The sequence below is a fragment of the Anopheles coluzzii genome, chromosome 2 (genome assembly GCF_943734685.1).
Source record: "Anopheles coluzzii chromosome 2, AcolN3, whole genome shotgun sequence".
NCBI lineage: Eukaryota > Metazoa > Arthropoda > Insecta > Diptera > Culicidae > Anopheles > Anopheles coluzzii.
In genome coordinates, this window is record NC_064670.1 from 87,917,885 (window position 1) to 87,938,433 (window position 20,549).

At 38.8% G+C, this 20,549-nt stretch overlaps 1 protein-coding gene across 5 annotated transcripts in view; it reads right to left on the minus strand.

Annotated features, from left to right (window-relative positions):
• LOC120947312 (uncharacterized) overlaps window positions 1-20,549 on the minus strand; it is a 139,008-nt gene that overhangs the window by 98,963 nt on the left and 19,496 nt on the right. For all 5 annotated transcript variants that reach the window (XM_040362528.2, XM_040362527.2, XM_040362530.2 and 2 more), the window contains exon 2: window positions 18,609-19,093. In XM_040362528.2, coding sequence (XP_040218462.2) covers window positions 18,609-18,696 — 88 coding nt within the window. In that variant the 5' untranslated portion in view covers window positions 18,697-19,093. The remainder of the gene's footprint in view (window positions 1-18,608; window positions 19,094-20,549) is intronic.

A 20,549-nucleotide genomic window follows, 5' to 3' on the forward strand; every position in this document is an offset into this window, starting at 1 on the left:
AGAAGTAATCAAATGCTGATTGCACTCATCTATATGCTTCAAACATCCAGATAAGGATTTTCGTAGCAAAAACAACACACACATACAAAGTATAGTTTTTTACCGTTGGACATTCGAATTGTTCGTATAAAAAAGGTAATCGCAGCAAAAGAGAAAAATAGCAATTAATTTTCATTACACACTCCCTCTCTCTCTCTAGGTGTTTGAGGTTTTTATAGTTCCTTTTTTGATATTTCTCTGCACTTCAATAAATTACAACGTTTTACTGCGATTAGCTGTTTACTTATTCATAGCTAGGAAATGTTTCATTTCCCGTTTTTTTAACTATCAAAAAAATATTATCTCCGTTATTCTCTTCAAACAATTCAGTAATCTTTTTTTAAAGTAAAGTAATTTTTAAAGTAAGCATCCTTCCCCTTTGTTCCTGATTTCATTATAACTTCACTAATTAATACAGTAATACAGCATATCCTAAGATACTATTTTGTCTAATAGTTAATTTGGTTTTGGTACAAGGCTACGAAAAATTAATTCGGTGGTAATATTTTACTGTTTAACTATTTAACTATTGTAAGAAAGAGATGTTATTCCTTATGTTTTGAAATATAATTTAATGTTATATAATGAAAATATTGCTTGATCATATAGTATCAAACCCGTCATCTAGTTTTGTTCTTAGAGATAGACTGAAACATATTAAACGTTATTACAATCATTGGCTAATGTGGCATTAGATTATATTATTATCAACTGAATACTAATGCCGATGATGGCATCTTTAACGCCAGCGTCATGTCATCTTAAACGCTGAGAATTGTAACACTAATTGCATCAACAATCGCTCTTTGTTTTGTCGCTCAAGCTAGGACACGTTTACGCTCAAGATTATCGTTCAGACTGTTGTCGGGAATACAAAATGTGGGTGTCTATTAAAATGTGGGGACTCAAATTCAATGAAAATATTTGTCCAATTTGAGTTCCTCCGGCGCAGCGTTTCAAATTGAAACAAAACAAAAAACATCAACGACAATTAACAAACGCAAGGCACATACATTGAAAAAATAAGCAAAGTTAAAAATCCGTATCTTTACGCTTAGTTTGACATATTTTTACTCATTCAATACGAAAACATAAAAACCAAATCTTTAACGCTATAAAAATAAGGAAGTCTATGGATTTAAGGATTTTTTCTGACTTTGGGGGCCTTCACGATTCTAGTTAGTTTTTTGTATGGAGTTTGACAGTTGAAGGCTGAAATCATGTAAACAATCCATACAAAACCACACAAAAAACTAGCCTGCGATTTTCAGGCTAGAAAATTTTAGCCTAAAAGCTAGAATTAGATTCGAGTACCTGCTCGAAAACACGGGTTTGTTTACATTTATCCCAAGGTGCATTAAAGAAATCAGGTGATCGAATCTGGAATCAAAGTGTATGTAGTCCAGGTGATCTCATAGCATTTTTTATAACCAAATTTGAATATCACTTTTTGACAGAACGAGTGAAAACTTTTGCTCCAACGAGCTTTCTGGAGGCTTGATGAATACTCAAAACACTCTTACAATCTTCATTCAGAAGCAGAAGCGATAAAAATCAGCCTTCTAAATTCATACACCTTGGGATAAGCCCACCTGTATATTATACTCACTTAGATAGCTGCTCGAAAACTGCTACACAATGCAAACAGCTGACAGGCTGAACTTTCAGCCTACGAGCTTCAAACGGAAAGGGCCCCTTTATTGGAATTGAATTCATTCACTTGGTGGATATGATATGAATCTCAAAATTTTCACTTGAATATAAATCGTGTTAAATAATATCATTAACTATTGTTCAGAATTAATAAAAAAAACCAACGGAATAAAAACATTTACGAAAATAGTACACACATTTTATATAAGTAGTTATTTAAACAAATAAATCACCTATTCTAGACACATGTAAATCTATGACTTAAGGACTAACGAAGTATGAATGTTTGATACAGAAACAGCCCATAAACGAACGTTTATATTCTCTCTTAAATACTTAAAACATAGTTAATTTTGTAATGTGGTTTATGTGTGTCATAGATTTTTGTTGAACAGTTTTTGTTGAGCATTTTGAGCTGATAGAGAAGCCAACTGATTTTGTAAGACGGATCGGAAGGAAGTTGTAATCCTACGACCAATGGAAAATCAAAGAACATTGGATGGTTTTAAAATAAATTGAAAAAATAGTAATATCAAGCCTCAGTACTACTAAGCGCATTATAACGATTACAAAAAAAATCCAAGTTTTTTCCTCATTGTACAACTGGATGCAGTTCTAACGTCTCCAACGAAGTCACCGCGGCTTATTGACGGAGAAAGAAGAAAGTGCTCATTGTTAAACGAATCGAGGAAACGCACTACAATTCGGATTCGAAAAAAAAAACCAGATCACACAAAATACCGGGGAAAAGGATTTAGCCATACCAGCATGATACTGCTTGGTCGCGTTTTGGCAATATGATTTCTTGCCTGGTGCGCTTGCTGTGATGCAAGGATTTTTTGCCACATTTCTCAGAGCCACTAGTTCAACAGAACGCTGAGGTTGTCCCTTTGCGCAGTTGGCCCTTCTAGCAACATACATCAAAGACCAATGTTTTTGTTTGTTCTCGGTTGCTCGGTCGCAAAAGGGTCAAACCAGCAGCACCGAAGGGTGCCCAAGCGAGCGCGAAAAAGCCATTGTGAGTAAACGGATTGCAAAGACAAAACGACCATGAACCGGTGCAAAGACAAATGACACGAAGCAGAAGCACAAAGAAGCACGAAAAAACTGGTCATCATACTCTGAATGCAAAGCGCATAAATGAGTAGTAATAGTAAGACACAGCTCGCCTTTGCAGCACATCTTTCGAAGCAACGCAGTTTACGTTAGTGTTCAAACGGTGGAAAACAGGCACCGCAGGAGAAAGAAAAATCCTCCCGCACTGGAAAAGCTTCATTAATTTTCATTAGTTTAATGAAGGAAAGTAGCCGCAATCCACCCCGCTTTCATAGAAAGGTTTGATGTTTTGCTGCCTCTGTTTCTGGTGTTGCTTCTGATTCGGAGAAGCAAAACTTCAGTTATTCGATATCAGCTCTTTTCTACTTTCATTTAAAAGTGTAAAAGAAAAAATCCAACAACACACAGAATGGTATTGTGCAAAGAGCTTTAGGTTACCCGTTATAAAAGGATTACTTCCTAAGCCGCTGTTCGCATTTATTTCATTTTCTTGATGGGGTATTAGCGAAATGCGCAGCGCTCTGACACTAGCAATCAATGCAACGGGCTGGCTCGAACGTCTCGATCGTCTACGAAAGTTAGGTGAGATTATTGACCAGCCACTGGAGAGTCGTTCGTGAACGAGTGTTTTGTTAAAGTCGTGTTCCTAGACGATGGCTTAATGTGACCAATTAAGTTTGAACGGACGAGCACAGATACTGTCTCTTGCGGTAAGAAATGAAGCGTTAGATTGTTTTTCTAACGATTTCATTAAAACACTGTCCGTTCACACCGATCACCAATGATCATAGAAGTATCAAATCAAATAATGCTATTTAATTATTTGAAACGAATGAAATATGCAAAAAGAGACTCAGACTCAGTCTAGAAAAGAACACAGAAATATGTAACAAATATAGATAAGCTTAATAAAAAACAATTATGCAAAAATATATTGTTGTTTCAGTAAATTATAGACATCATTGTGTGTGTAGGTAGGGTAATTGTACCAATGGTGGTGCAATTTGTAGTGGTACCGATGTGTTTTAATGGATTTAAAGTGTCAGGAAGATAAATACATGAATATTTTAACACATAGCAATTGGAATATGTCTTATCTTTGCAATCACAACCATTTTTACCATGAAACACACCAATTTTACGAAAAATACATTTTTTGTGACTGCTTCGTAGTACCTATAATGGTTTTGAGATGCCTCAAAAACAGTGTATAATATAAATGGAACTTAGTTTTGAAGCTGTTTTCGTATGAATAGCAAGGAGTACTGCCATAATTTTGATTTCTTACATAATTTGATGGTAAAAAATGTATGAATTTGGTTGATGAAAATAGTGACTAACATACTGCATCACAATGTGCTTGATTTGAGGTCGATTTTTCACTCAACCAGACAAGCGAATTTTGGCCCTTGTTTGGTAAATTATAGAGGCCGGTCTCGTAGTACAGTCGTCAAATCGTGCGACTTAACAACATGCCCGTCATGGGTTCAAGCCCCAAATAGACCGTGCCGCCATACGTAGGATTGACTATCCTGCTATGGGGGGAAATCAATTAGTCACTGAAAGCCAAACCCACAAGAGGTAAAGGCAGGCCTTGACCAACAACGGTTGTTGAGCCAAAGAAGAAGAAGAAGAGTTTGGTAAATTACTTACAGAAAACTCATTTTTGTTGCTTATTTAAATGAAAACAGTACGACATGTCAAAAATTTCGTCGAAAAAAAAATGTCATGATTTTATTGATTTTAGAACTAAGACCACTATAGGAACATGCCTATTTTGCGTACCTACATATAATGGCAATATAGGGAAAAACACTTAAAAATGTATAAATATGGTCAAAAGGCAATAAATTAAAAAAATAATCTTTTGATAACAATTATGTTAAATAACTAATAATTGCGTTGTTATGTGGTCATTTAGAACGTTAACATAGATATGAGTTTCGTTCTGAAATCCTAAGGATTTTGAAAAAAAATGACACATTTCACAAAATAATGGAGGTTTAGGTCATTAAGAAGCAGATTGGCCCCTTTTAACTTTTCAACCCTTTGTTAAAGGCCAGAGAATATTTCACACTAACGTAAATAAGTTAATTACTTTTGATTTATCGTATGCAACGCATTTTAGTGCAATATCACCACTATTGGTACTACCACCACTATAGGTCCTTTTACCCTACTTTTTGTTATAAAGTTTAATTATTATTGCATAATTCATACAATATCTCAAAAGATTAACCCTTATTAACTTAAAAAAATATTATTTGTTTTAATGATCAAGCCTCAGGACAATAAAAATTTAAGCAATATTTAAAAAACTCGAATTAAAATATCGTTCAAAAACCAATAACACAATTTGGGATTTGATTCTTGGAATAACACAAAAAAGATTGATATTTATATTTGCTGACATCCATATCCTTCATTAATATTAAGCAACGCCTTGTTTAATCGGTTTTAATATAAACCCTTGGGTATCTTCATTGGACTGTAAAAATAAACTCTCACTTCTTACCGAATTTTCGGACGAAAATTTTAAGAATAAATTCAAATGTCTTCGCCAATGTCAACAGAAATAATGTACATATTTTAACCAACCAAGAAGAAGAGATGCAAATGCTCTCCCTAATGTCAACAGCAACACCCAATCACCAGTTGTATCAAATGTTTAGAAAGGATGTAAATATTTTAACCAACCACAATCTTTCGATAAGACCTTACCCATCAAAATCATGCAGAAATATGAAAAGCTTAGATAGGCGAATTGTATTGCCCTCACCTTCCTTGGATAAAAAATGCGTAATTTATTACTTGGGATAATGTAAACAATCACGAAAAAGTATTGAACAAAGTCAAAGCACCGGCTTACAGAGTATGCCCGGTCGATTTGGCGGTCCAGCCACGGGTAAAGTTGTAATGCAAGCAGCGCCTAAGTAACAGCGTACGTCCCAAAATTTCCCAAACCCAACCAAAGCCTATAATTTGCCTTTTCCTTTAGCCGGATGTTTTTCACCATCCCGAACCAAACTGGAGGCGAAAGAGAAGCACTACGGACGCCCCGTAGCGTGCTGCCCGTTCACTCACGCTATGCTCAACTTCAAAGTCACGGGGTACAGCAAACCATTTCCTGTGTATTTTTTTTTTATTCCCATTCCACCAAAATAAAAAGCGCACACCGGGGGCAAGGCTTTGCACAGGAAGCCTCATGCAGCGTACAATGGTTTGCGAATGTACGGTACCACTAAAAGCGGAAAAGCCAACGAACATTTCCGCTCGAAAACCAGCAGTAAAGCAAGGTATGCTTCCTTACACACAGTAACTACAACCGCCCTGGCGGAGGGAGGAGAAGTCACAGCCTCCGGAATGCCGTCGTCTGCCATTTTATTCCATCGCCTTTCCGCTGCTAAAAGTTGCTACTAGGCGTAAGAAATATTGACGTAAACCCAAGATACGATCGATGCGGATTGGTGCACATTATTCGGTTTTATTTTCGCCTTTCGATTTCCCCTTCTGCTGTCGTTTTATCCTGGCTCAACTTTTTTGTTTCAGGTTCAATTGGGCTCGCATGAAACATCGCCCTGAAGCATATCGGGGATTTTAGAAGAAGGATGAAAGTAAAAAAAACCCGGAAAGAAATATAAAACGACCGCCCCACCAATAATCTTACACCACAAAGTCTGGTCTCGCGCCGGAAAGGGAAGAGAATCGTCGGAGGAGTTTTCGGTGAGCAAAAGTGGGCAAATTTAAGCATTATCTTTTGTGAAAAACAATTACTGTTGGGGAGGTGAAATCAGTTTTGTTTTTTTAGGGAAGTTAAGACATGAGCAATATTAAAAACCAGGCAAACCTGGGAGAGGTGTGCAAAACACCATCTGTAATCTGAAAGAAAAATAAAATGAGACAAGCTATTTGCATTTCCTTTTTTTCCGATGACCAGATCCATTTAATTGCTGTACGCTTTACATTAAAACTATTGTTTAAATGCTTCTTTACCCGGAAATGTAGATCAGAATAACGGAGGAACTTTTTCTTTACAATGTCGTTTCATCTCAGCACATCAAAACGCCAGCACATCTATGGTTTCACCGTTTGCGAACGGTCCCTGTCTGGTGTACGATCTATTTCAATATTGACATAATTTACCAGCATAAAACGATGTCATAAATATTGTAACAAAAATTGAGTTAATCATCCATCTATCTATCATTCCATCATTCGCCTTCGAAAAGCCCACCCGGCCCCATACGCTGTTAACAGCAGTAGTGCGTTAAATTTCACCTCGAACAACAGGGAGCAAGTGTGTGTGTGTATGTGTGTGTCGTTCCCGGGGAGTTGATGATGCTGAGAACGGAGCGTTGGGAAATCATTTCTGAATTATACATAATTCAGAAGCCCCTTCACATTGAAACCGGAACCAAAACCACACACAAACACACACTCTCATTCCCCCCCCCCCCCTCACCATTCTGCATCGATGGGTATGGCAAAGCACTGTCACCTCGGCACTGCATCCAATTATGCAAATAACACTCACCGGAGACATTACGCTGAAAGGATCAGCCCAACCTTATCGTCACTTTCAGCTTCTCACGGGAAACCATCAAACACTCAATATTTTCTACACTCGCCCTCTCTCCCCACTTGTCCTCCGATTCTCTATCCGCGAAGAAGCTATTTAATGTGCTACCTTACAGCAACGTGGAACTTTAAATGTTACTGACAGTAAATGCACAGCAGCCGGAAACAAGTCAACTGTAGCTGGACTAGAGAAACCCGAATGAGATGGCATATTCTTTTTTATTTTGTTCTCGTTCGGCTAAACGAATAATATCAGGTCCAGTGAAAAGGAAACGACTAGCAGTACCTAGATGATTAATCATGTCCACCAGCTAGGCATGTGCCCGACACCAGGGGGAAACATCTCATCCAAATACCGTTCACAAAGGTCCCGCAAACTTGGCTGGTACAAAAAACAACCCCACGCAGTCACAGCGCACGAAGCAGGGAGGGGAAATTAGTGATACATCAAGAAGGCTTCCGGTAGTGTGCCTGGAACACCGATAACTACCCAGAAGCTACTCGGAATGGGCCGTACCCGTAGGCTTTTTCACGTCTCCCAGGGATCAGGGCGCATTTTTGTAACTGTTTCATGCTGCCAGCAAGGGAGCAAAAAATCTATCACACCTTCTTAGCTGTCAGGTGACAGAGACACTGATGACAGAGAAAAAAATGGGAAGGCGAACAAAAAATGAGAACGACAGACTTTTTTTCTGGCCACATTCTGCTTAGGGATTTTTTTCGGGATGCGATGCCATTGTCCTTGAAAGTTTGACCACAGAGCCGTGGGAGTTTGACAAAAGTGAGAATGATGAGCACAAAAATAGCCTCTGCAGAATTGAACAGACAAAAAAGACAGCGACCGGGGTGCTCGGGCACTCAGGAGGGGGAACATTTTTTTTTCCACGTGTTTCAATTTCGGCGTAAGGGCAGAATGGCTGGAGCTGTCAGTTACAGTTTACGGTGGAAGAAGGTGACGAAAAAAAAACTCCTAACAAAACTCTAACCGTACAAGCGAGCAACGCAAACACATTTAAGATACATATGAAATCTACACAGACATTGATCCGTTTTTCGTTCCACGCCAACCATTCGCGTCTTCAGAAATCAAGCTGCTCAATCCTAATGAGACGAGTTTCTTCACCGAGTTAGTGAAGGTCGCACCCAAACTAGCAGACGCAACGAAGGCCTACCGACACGAGCTCCCACCGCATCCCTGTTGGGTCTGGGAATTGCACAAATTATTCCACGTATTCTCTGGGCCTGCCGCCACTCCCGTCCAGCGCAGTAATTCAAGGCGTTTCTCTCACACCTTGAGACTCCCATGTGCACGAAATCCTAGAGCCAACTTCGCTGGCCAAAACCCATAAACGGTTCAGCAACTGTGAAGGCAAAACCATTCTCCATCGACATACCACAGCCACCAGTAGGCACGTACACACCGACGCGTAGATCCTTAGCAAAGGTGCCGAGCCTGTCTGGGTAAGGAATTTTCCGTGCTTGACGAGTTATTTCCCTCTTGGTTTTTTTGTGTGTTTGTTTCCCTTGTTTAGCTGCCCTTCAAATGCGTACCGCGTAACTAGCTGGTAGCTACAGGATTTTTGCTTTCATTCCTATCGAACTTTTGGACTTTTCTCGTGGCCGGCAACTACAACTCGCACGGACCGGGCGAATGTGGCGAGCTGATGTGTTCGGTGTGTCTAATTTCTAAATCCTATTAACTTCATTTTGTTTTGGTGTAACATTTTCCTCCGTCCGTTTCGGGTCTTCGGCTACGGGGCTCTGGACAGTGCGACAGAAATGCCTGATTTCGCTTTTCAAACCAAAGGACAATGTGTGCATTTCTTCTGATTCTATTGTCCGGGGATGCTCGCTGGTTGGGTTGTATTCGTGAGTGGCGTATTCTTCGGCATTGTGAGATGAAATAGAACGTCGTACACAAAACACAATAACAAAACGAAAAAGTCCCCTGGTAAAGGTGAAACGGTAGAACCTGTATCATTTGTACCTGGTTAACAACACCGGCACTACGGGAATCGTTTTCGGTCTCATACATTTGAACAAAGATGGATCACGATATTTTTCACGAGAACCTTGGTCAAAAACCATTGCTAATAAGTAATAGGAAGAGTATCCATTTCAGCTTTACTCTTTTTTGTTACTAAACTTCAATAAACATTTATTATCTAATACAGCAAAATATCTAGTACTAAAGTGTCTTGTTAATATAAACTTCATATCTTTTGCTAACTCTGTTCGATAGTGCATAATACCAGTGCCATAACATCTAGCATTAGCAATGTATGGTTTCGTTTCAAATTTGATATCTTTCCAACGAAGTGTAACTGTAGATTTTAACGCACTGCAAATCCGTCGTTGTGAAAAGGGAAAGAAAAAACGAAAAATGAAACCATTAGTAATGCTATTTTTCTAGTGTTTCGCTTCAAGTTGACCCTTGAAACTTATTCGTATTTCCACTTGATCGCACCTTTTTCGCTTAGATTGGCTTGCTTGAATCATCACAAAATACTGAACGATCGATTTTTAAAGGATACACAAGGAAAAATATTGGATTACAAGAAGTTGATATAATGTTAACAACGGTTTTATTTCATTCTGGTGTTTTTAAGATTGTTAAGAGACGATGAAGAGCTTTTGTTAATTTGTATTGATTTGTACGAAAGGCTAGTTTCAAAAATATTGAAAAAACGAACAAACATTGTGGGAATCTTTGTGATGCACAAACAAAGATGCATTTTAAAATTGTTTCGTTTTGTTTTCTTTTTTTCTATTAAAAAAGAGATTATAATTTTATTAAACATAAAAGAAACAATCCAAATCAGTTTTTACCTGTCTTAACATAATAATTATCCTTCCGAAAAAATCTATCATTTATGAGTTCCTTATCGCGCCTGGGACGAATTGACGTTTATTTACATATTTTTCAGGCTAAAATGATCTAGGCTGAAAATATGTGTTATTTGTGGTTTTGTATCGAATGTTTACACAATTTCAGCTGCCAAGTATCAAAATCCAAATAATCAGTTAGCTGTTGTCATAAAAGCCCCCATTATTATATTATTGATTAGTTCATCACGAATTTGTTTATGATGGAGGCGCCTTGCACTGTATGTATGATCATGCAAATAAAAAAGGATAGTTCACATTTAAACCAGATTACAACATGATGTCATAAAAACAACCACATATTACGGTGGATTGATGTTTCTGAATAAAGGATGTATCCAACGGTTTCTTTTATTCTGAAATAAACCCAATAATACAAGTGGTTTGTCATGACGCACCAAAAACTACCATGCGTCTCCATTTGATCTAAAAATAATCATACCCACACACGTAACAGATAACATGCAGTGCTTTAACCATAAACCACACAAACCAACCAAGCCATGGCACCAACACCAACTCCTGTGAAGGCGAAGAAAAACAATTCCAGGAAAAGATGTTTAAAGATAAGTACCGGGAAAAAGATTAACAACTTTCTTTTCCACGAAGCTTGCAAACCTTCGTGAATGGCCAGTTTACACTCACTTGGCCCGGTTTCGTTTGCGTCTGGGCAAAGTGACGCGCATATGTTTTTACTAAAACCACCCACACCAAGCGGTACAATATCACAAGCATGAAGATAACGCACGCTAAGACCATCGTGTTGCCTTCATCCGGCAGGTGGGCTCCATTCTACGCTCACATCAAATACGTCAAATTTGAAACGATTACTCAACAAACAAGCAGCATTTCATTCATCCGTACACCCTCACAAAATCTGCAAACAGACGCTTTTGGCGGCACGGTAAGCAGGGTTCTTTTTTTTGTAAGTTAGTGGAACAACATCAACACAACACCGTACCATGTTTTCCGCGGCTTTTTATTGTTCCACATACACGAACGCACAGCAGAGCAGCGCAAATTACGTGCTCTCAATTTTCCAAGTGCTTCTTCACGTTTTCGTTTCTTTCCAGTCCCACGAATGCGGGGTACGCTTACACGTTGACGATGCTAGCAATGGTGATGGTGCTATCCAAACATGGATAATTAGTTTTTTCATTCATTTTTCATCTCCGAATCTCACTCTCCGATTTGGGCCCGTTTGGAAGCTTTGGAGCGAGCGCTCATACAGCTCACTACCTACAGGGGATAGCGACCATCTATCTCACAGCTCTATAGCTGAGGTTGTCCCTCAACCTCTGTGCTTTTGCACCGTACCGATTCCGTCTGGTTTCATCAAACACTCCCGCATCGCGCAAGTAGCGTTTAAGTAATCGCTTCTGGCATCACTTTTCCCGGATGCTTCTTGTGCAAAAGTTTTTCGCTCTCGGCAACAACTGGAGTGCTGATGAATACGCGAGAAATTTTTGTCATGTCGCTTAAGAATTTCAATTACGCCCGCAGCAGCGCCAGACCAAAGTAAAGTGTGGGTAGTGAACTTTCCCTGCATTGGAAAGTAACCGGGCAGAGGTGTTTTTTTTCCTCGAAATAAAATGATTCCTTCACATAGATTAAGGGAATTATTTGAGCTCTGGTTCGTATGAAATCCCTTTAAATGTGATCTGTTGTCCAAATTTTAATTAGAGAAACATTTGACCAAACTCCAAAGGATTTCGAATTTTGTTTTTTTTTTAAGAAAATAGCTGTTTACAACAAGGAGAATAATATTGCACTTAACATCTTAAACATTCTCAAACAAATATAATATACAAATTGCTTCAGTATTGTTTGTATTGAAGCATTATCAATCTTTGCTTTAGTTACAATCATTTTAGCAGCGTGAACGCATATTTCAGGGGAAGAATTTATTTTCCATCACGACGATTAGATATCCTGGCACATCCTCATGCATCGTCTCACGTGTTGCCTATAGAGCGCTCGTTTTGCAAAAGATAATTACGAAGAATAATTGATTTACTTCGTCATCGCATAATTTATGCATGAGGATGAGGGATTAAATTAATTAGACGCAACGCCACATTGCGAGGTCATCTCCCACTACGATGACGCCGCAGCAAACGGCTTCTAGCGAAGCAGCAATGAACTGTCTCTGTGCCTTTGTTTGTGTGTGTGTGTATGAGTGTGTATTTGCAAATGCAAGTGTGCGTGTTTCTGCATGTACTAGCGTTAAAGAAAATATCAATTCCACTTCAAAGATCGTAACGTAAGCGAACAGCAATGCCAAACGCCAATAAACCGCAATATATTGCCATTCGCTTGCTCTGTACGCACACAACAGCAGGCCCTTCGGTAGGGAAGGAAATCATCCCTCCCAACCCGGTACCCGGGGCTGACCCGGTTCCGGTGGCAGCACCAATTATCTTTCGTGGTGCGGAGTATAGTGTGGTACACCGTTTTTGAGGCTACGTGCAAGTCGGTGGGATACACTGATGTACAAAACCACAGCGGATGTCGCGGTGCGGAGCGGCAGTAGTGCGGCGACGGCAGCACAAGCGCCCAATGACTATATCGGAAGTTTCGGAGGCTGAGTCGAGCTCGGGAAACTGAACCGACAATCACCGGGAGTGCTGGGCTTGGTGCGGTGAAACATGTGTAAATTTCAATAATGAATACTGTCACGTACCAAACCAGAGAGAGGGTTTTCTGTTGTGCTTTAAGCTTGCAGGCTGAAAGAGAATGAAATGAGGTGAATCCATTCCAACACCGAACACACAGGTATTACCTATTCTCGACGCAGTTATGTAATAGGCGTCGTGTAGCACGAGGTAGCGAATGTTTGCTTTCGTCAAGTGTATGGCCAGTGTATGTGTTCTTGGGTGCAGCGATGAAGATGTTCTATGACCAGAAACAATTACTGCAGCTCTTGTCACCAATTACATATTACAACGCGCATGAGAGGAAACGAACATAGCTTCGTTTGCATCATACTTCATTTTGCAGAGTTAATTGTTCGGTTGGGTAATAGTAGCTTTACATATTTAACTATTTGATTGTTTGTTTTAAAGAAGCAAAAACTCTTCTTCATTGTGTTTACAGTGAAGTTTTAATGAAAAGCCGAAAGAAACTATTTATATTCATATCAATATGTTATTGGAATATAATCATTGGAATAACTAAATGATAACAAGGAGCCGCACGCTCCACAGGGTGGCTAAATTTCAATTCCCCGTCAAGTGTATTGTAGTACAATTTAAGTTTAATAAAAACAGATGGGCGATCTATTTTTTTAGACTTATTGCATTTCTGCTTACCTGGTGCCATACAAATAGTATTTCATTCTACCATATTTAAAATTTAAAAAAGATAAACATTCCAATTATGTTTGCATCCTCGACATCCAAAGTAAAATCAAATACAAAAAAGGAGTTGTTAAGTTATTTAGAAATTCTCGCGAACGAAACCCCTGATTATACTTGCTCTCAATACAATTCTCTTATGCCCAGTTCAATCGAACATTCTTTTTATAACTATATAAACAAAAACAAGCGGCACAATAAATCAGTGTGCAGTTTTTAATCGTACTTTTCGCACAGAAATAAAAATGAATGCTCAATCGTTATTATATTTTCATAAATTTATTGTACAACACCTTCCCGTCCCAACCTTAAATGTGTAAAAACTCATTCCTCAACTTGCGCAATAATTTCAATCAACAATCCAATTTCGCTTCACCTAATCCAATTTGGGATTAATTTTCCTACCCTGTATTGTACGTGGCGGTTTGATGCGAACCCGCTGATTGCCAATATCGCTAGAAAAATGGGTTTGTTGTGTGTGGCTATTTTTTCCACCGACCTTACATTTTATTTTCATGTTTTCGTGCTCCAGATCGAAAACTCAACCACTGCCACCGGTTTGGCTTTGTAAATGTCTATGCCTTCTTCGAAACCGTGCCATTCGTCATCTCTTAATGGGTGGAAAAGCACCCTCGGGTCCCATGGGACGAGTGCCACTGTGTACCTTTTTCTCTGAGATTTCCGCCCAATGAAACTTCTTCACGAATTCACCAACACCGAAACGCACATAACACAACTTTTTGTGCTAATATCTTAGATATAGGAAGCAACTCCGAGTTTGGTTTCTAGAAACAATCAGCATCGGGAAATCATATAAGTAGATGTTTGTAAACACTAAGAAGTAAGAATACTGCGTTACCTCAAACCATTAGTTTTTTCCATTTTGATTATAATCAACCGATTTTAAACATCATTCCAAAATTGGAGTAGTATTCAAAGAATCTGTGTAAAACACAATTCAATGAAAGAGGGATTTTGTCTAAGTATATCTAAATACTTCATAATTCTCAAATTATTATTTTTAGTGTAATAACAATAATACTACTCCACTTTAGTGCTTCATCACTCCCAGCAAAAGAACATATTCTTAAACAACACGAAAACTTTATAAGCTCACATTCGTGAAGACTCTTTAACTGGTAGCAGCTCGGGAAAAGTATCTGCAAATACCACTCTTTTGGCTTGTGAAAACAACATTTCATCAACCCAAGGCTATCGAATTGCTCGAAGCAGTCGGTAGCCACATGCGCAATGGTAGATGAAGAATGGATTTCTCCTGTACATACGATTGATTTCACCACCTTCCGCACACACACAGTCCCAGGCTAGCCCAAAGGTGTCCCATTACTCTGCATTATTTTGTTCTCGTTGTGCACGCATCCTGGTTCAGTAATGTGACCTTTACCGGTGTACCGTGTTCGGTTTTTATTTCATGTCGTTTTCTGCCAATCAACCATCTAAATTACCTGTTCACCTGACATGGCGACAGATCTACACACATTCGGTACACAATCGCTGCACTATTGGTGATATTTGAAACGAACAAAATACGTATCGAATGTTTGAAGGCATGGTCCGTACCAGATTTCTATCGATTGCGTACACTCATTGTAGAAAAAATACCAATTTGTTGCGCAACCTTACTTCAACAGTAATGCGTTTGTGATCAGTTGATTTGAGAAATTTGAAAGCTGAATTTCTTCACATAATTTTAATATATTTTCTAAAATTAATGGATACAACACAAACAATAACTATGTTTTCTTAACTAAACTATTCTGAAACATACATTGTTATAACATTTCGAAAAAAACGAACAATTTGTGCTTCGGACCAGTTCTAGATTTTCTTATTTAATGTTCATTCTGTTATTTTACGATACCGGAATTTGGAAAATATTTCGAAAATATTTGGAAAATATATCGGAAATGTTTGGTTCATAAACGTTTAAGTTTGAAATTTAATAGTATACAAAACTATGCGGTATGAAAAAAATGACATTCCTTAGCTTTTTGGTACAAAAAAGTAACATAAAAATAGTCTTATCCATTCTTATTTATCAGATGAGCATTTTACACTTAATTTGATTAATCAAAATTCTCCGTTCAGATGATTCAGATTATCATAAAAGAAAGCTTCCACATTAATTCAGCTTCATTTAAGGGCTTCAATTAAGGTATAAAAGTGCAAGCACAAAACAAACAAGACCACACTGTTGGCCAAAAATAGCTTCAACACACGGTGCCAGTCTCGCACGCGCGTTCATTAATTATACAGCTAGGCTTTTCTTTTACTCAGCTTTTCGACGAACTTTTTGGTTGTGATTGTTTAACTTTTTTTCTTTTTTTACTTTAGTCCGGACCATCCGTGGAACAACGTTTCCTTGCGTTACTTGTAGCAGTGTTTTTATTTGCACTGGGGAGTTTTTCATTGTGTTGAAACTTCATACATGCTTAATTTCCTCACGTTCAATTGACCGAATAAAGAAAGAAAACGAACTTTAATCACATAGCTCCTGGGTTCATTCAATAACTTTTGAGATGATTAAAATGAATGTGGGATATTTACGGATCCACTTTTATTTCTTCCTATTACTAATATTATTTCTAGTGAACAATAGTTCAATGTGCCTTTCATTTGCTTTCCTAAGAAACAAATGGGCGTACATGATAGGTTGAAACTCTTAATTGAATTAAATGACTTGTACTTTTATTCCATGGATACAAATACACACATAAATACATGCATACACACATACATATATTTTCACACAACAAACACATGTTCCAATGCCATTGCTTGATTGAAATAGGCTCAAGGTAATCAAATTTACGGCGCAAAGTTTCCGACCTTCAATCGTGTCACATTGTGCCCAAACAGCAAAGCACCTATCCGTTTGACAACTACAACGGATCCAGGTGAGCTGTCTGGCCGTACGCCAGACCAACAAATATAGAAATAATATAAATAAAGAGCTTTCCCTAAAACCTTTAGCCCTGGCAGCCAAACTATTCCATTCCACAGCAGCAACGCAATGGAAAACAATAACCGCTCCAGTTCGAAGCGGCATGCCTATCAAAATGAAATTAAAATCATCACTCGTACACCAAAGCACAGTGCCCTGTTCGCTGGCGTATTCTCATAAATATTGGCCCTCGATTAATATTCAATATACTGCTTGGCACCGAGTCAGCACCCAACAGCTGCCCGGGACAGACGGTCTGCAGTTCACAGCATCTTGCCAAGCATGCAAACACACTTTCATACACAGAGAAAGACCGAACTAAACGTGCGACATCGAAGAAATTTCCACAACCTTTGAGAGAACAAACGATTTTCTTCGTCCAACCACGATTGAAGGGCAAGCAGAGAGCCGTTCGCCATTTGTGGCGTTTGGCCAGATTGCATTTGCCTTTCCCGGCTGCCAAGGGGTCGACCGGTTTCATTGCATCGAGTGCTTTTAGCATACCGCAGAGGGCATCGCTTGTGTCGACATGGGATTTCAGTATCTCGATGCAGAGCTCTACTGAATGCGAAGTGTACATTATGGTGCTCTTGCAGGGGCTGGAGCACAGGCTCGACCGATGGCACATTTTTCTCTGCATTATTTATAGGGCTGAGGATTATGGTGCAAGAGCAATGGTTAAAATATTGAGCCTAATTTTTATTACCTTTCTTGATTACGGATTGCAAAACCAACAATGATTAAAAACTCATTGAAAATCGTTAGAAATTTATTCGATTTTATGGTGGGAAAATGTAAGCACAAGTTTAGTTTTGCAACTACTACTCGTGACAAGAAGTTAGGTTGAATCGATGCTTTCCAGCCTGTGTACGGTTAAAAACTATTCCATTTGAAATCAATTTAATGCTAGATTTCCTATATCATACTTCTTACATGAATGGTATTCAGTAAACCACATCTATTCCTTGATTTTTTTCTAGGATTCTGAATATGCTACAATTAAGTGAATAAAAACAAGAAACATGTTTGTTTCTGAGAACATGTACAAACAAACATATCATTCCAATTATGGTATCGAGATTATGACATTTGGGCCTTTCGCGATACTAATTTTTTCATATAGAGTTAGACAGTTGGCAGCTGAAATCATGTCAACACTCCATACAAAACAACACACAAAAACAGCCTGCGATTTCCAGCCTTGATTATTTAAACCTCAAAGCTAGAATTAGATTCGAGTACCTGCTCGAAAAAATGTCAAAACAGATCGTGTTTTTCATTCATCCCAAGGTGTATTAAAGAGATCAGATGGTGGAATCTAGAATCAAAGTGTATGTAGAACATGTGGTCCCGTCCCATATAGTTTGACAACTAATTTTTAATAAAAAAAGCTCTTTTTGACAGAACGGGTGAAACGATTTTCCGTATGAATGGATAGTTTTTAATAGCAGCACATACGTAGCAGACATTGGTCTTCACATCGAATGATTGTTGTATCGAACAAAAATGGACGTAAAGCCATTCAGATTTGATTTAGCTTACAATTAGCAGTAAATCTCTCGTTTGAAGAACTTTTTGTGAATAAATTGAAAATTTAAAGAGTGTTTTGTATTTGAAGAACGCCTTTTAGAGCAAAAGTTTTCACCCGTCTTGTTAAAAAGAAACTTTAGTTATATAAACAGGCTATGAGGCCACCTGATCTATATACACTTTGGAAATTTGCATACAATGATTGATAGATGTCTCCCACAATGTCGCCCAGCAGAAGCGAAACAAACCAACCTTGGGAAAAACCCACCTGTATATTACACCCACTTTGATTGCTGCTCGAAAACTACTATACATTGCAAACAGCTGACAGGCAAAACTTTCAGCCTGCGATCGTAAAAGGGAAAAGGGCCCTTTATTTAATAAATTACTTTTTACCTTTACCCACCTTTTACCTTTCTCGAACACAGTTATGACAGATAAAATACACAATGTATCATTTTAAAAATGCCATTCTACATTCTACGATAACACTGTTCCCTTTAAATTAAAAAAAAAAATTAAAGCGTTGGTAATGCTTCACTTACCTTGAAATGCTGCCTCCACCGAAATGTCTGCCTCCGTGCACTTGGCGGCACACACGATGGCGATCAACATAAATCCAAACAGCCACATCGTCAACTGGATTGGATTTTACCTTCAACAGCACTGCTATAATCTGCTATTAGCGTATACGCACATTAATTCTTGCCAGCTTTTCTATTCGCAGACCTCACTTATGGTACACGATCTCACACACAGCAATTCACCGAAACAACACACAGTATGTGACAACAATGAAATTCACAACGGCTGCTTTTCACGAATCTGAATTCACACAAATTCACTACACTCTAACACTCACCGTAATTCACTAATATTCACTCTCCTCAATTGTCTCTCTGCAATACACGAACAGGTTCATAATGGTTTCACCACACCAACGAGGTTGGCTGATTGTTTGTGGAGAGTTTTTTAGTCGGATGATTTTAATTTCCCTGCACAATACAGCACGTAGCATTGGAACGCTTTGCTGGGAAAAGAAATTCATATTTAGCATTGCATGAAAGCAACAAACAGCAGATCTAGATTACCAACAGATAATTAATGAAAACCAGCTTAGAAGGTTTATTAGCGTAATCCCGCCCCATCTAAGTCCTTATTTGGGCGAGAAGGATGTTGTTGTTGTTTACGGTAGCGACATTGTGATGGCTTGTTATTGCCTATTTGTCGTGAAGGATTATTTTGAGTCGAGCACCGCCATCACTTGACTCGGTGTGTGAGAAGGCTGCACCATAAACAGCCTGGCTTTTCCGTTCAGTTAGGTTCGTACGTAGAAACAAAAAATCTGCGTACGGTTGGATTTTTAAAAGCTACGGAAAAGAGTGTGCTGATGCAAATAAATGATAACCAAAAGAAAAGACATAAAACATGAAACCCAAAAGGAAACGGTTCCCTTCTTCGTGCGACGTGGTCTGTTCCGCCAGACAGATAAAACCAGGCGGCAATCTAAAGCAAAGGACCAAAGAAAGAAGGGAAACAGTACGTGAACGTTGCCTTTTTTTCTTCGTTGCTGTTGTGTTTCATTCCTTTTACCGCTTTCTTGTTCAATTCAGTTTTTGTAAGTACTCTTTTAGTACTGTTTTCCCTTTTTTGCTAGCCGTTTTTCTTCCATGTTCCGACACGCTTGTGCGCGTGGGGTCGTGGGGGTCTTTTGTTTTTATTTCCCACTTCAAACCATTGTTTTTCGTGACTCCGGTCGTCCGTCCTCGCCAGCAGGTCGGAGGTACTATCCACTATTAGCAGTAATCGAGATTTTGTTTTGCTCTCCTCAAATGTACTGTTGTTGTATTTATTTTCGCTCGCAACCAACAACCAATGGCGGAAAAATCACGGTGCCGGGAAGGACTCTGTGGCTAGCTTGGTTGAATCTGGTCCGAACGGGGCGACTTCTTATGCTCGACGATACTGTAGGGGGAAAAATGAAAGAGAATAAAAAAACAAACACCGTGAGCGAGCGAAAACCAACACAACAAACCTACGCAAACGTTACTACGAACAGAGGAAAGCTAGAGGAAGGAAATATGCACCAGGAATCTGCACAGCGTACAATGAGCACATTAAATTAATGATGGACTGCTATGTTATTTGCTATGTTGCTCGCAGGAAGAGGAGTGAGGCCTTTCTTTTGTGGGCCTCGTCCTCTACTACGCAAAGGCTGCGCAGGCCACAGTTTAACTCGGAAATCGGCAAGATGGTTATTCCATTTTTACGGCCTGTTTGCTCACGGGTGTGGAAAATTTTGCAGTATTCTAAAGCGAGTTGGCCTGCTCAGTTTACGACCACTGGTGGAACCACCTTAGCGAACGGAAAGAGTGGAACATTGCAGTGCAAGGTTACTCTTTTCATTTAATCCATGAAGCGGAAGCAGTATAATACTTGGAATTTATCATGAGTCACACGTCACACTGGTTCGGATACTAAAATTA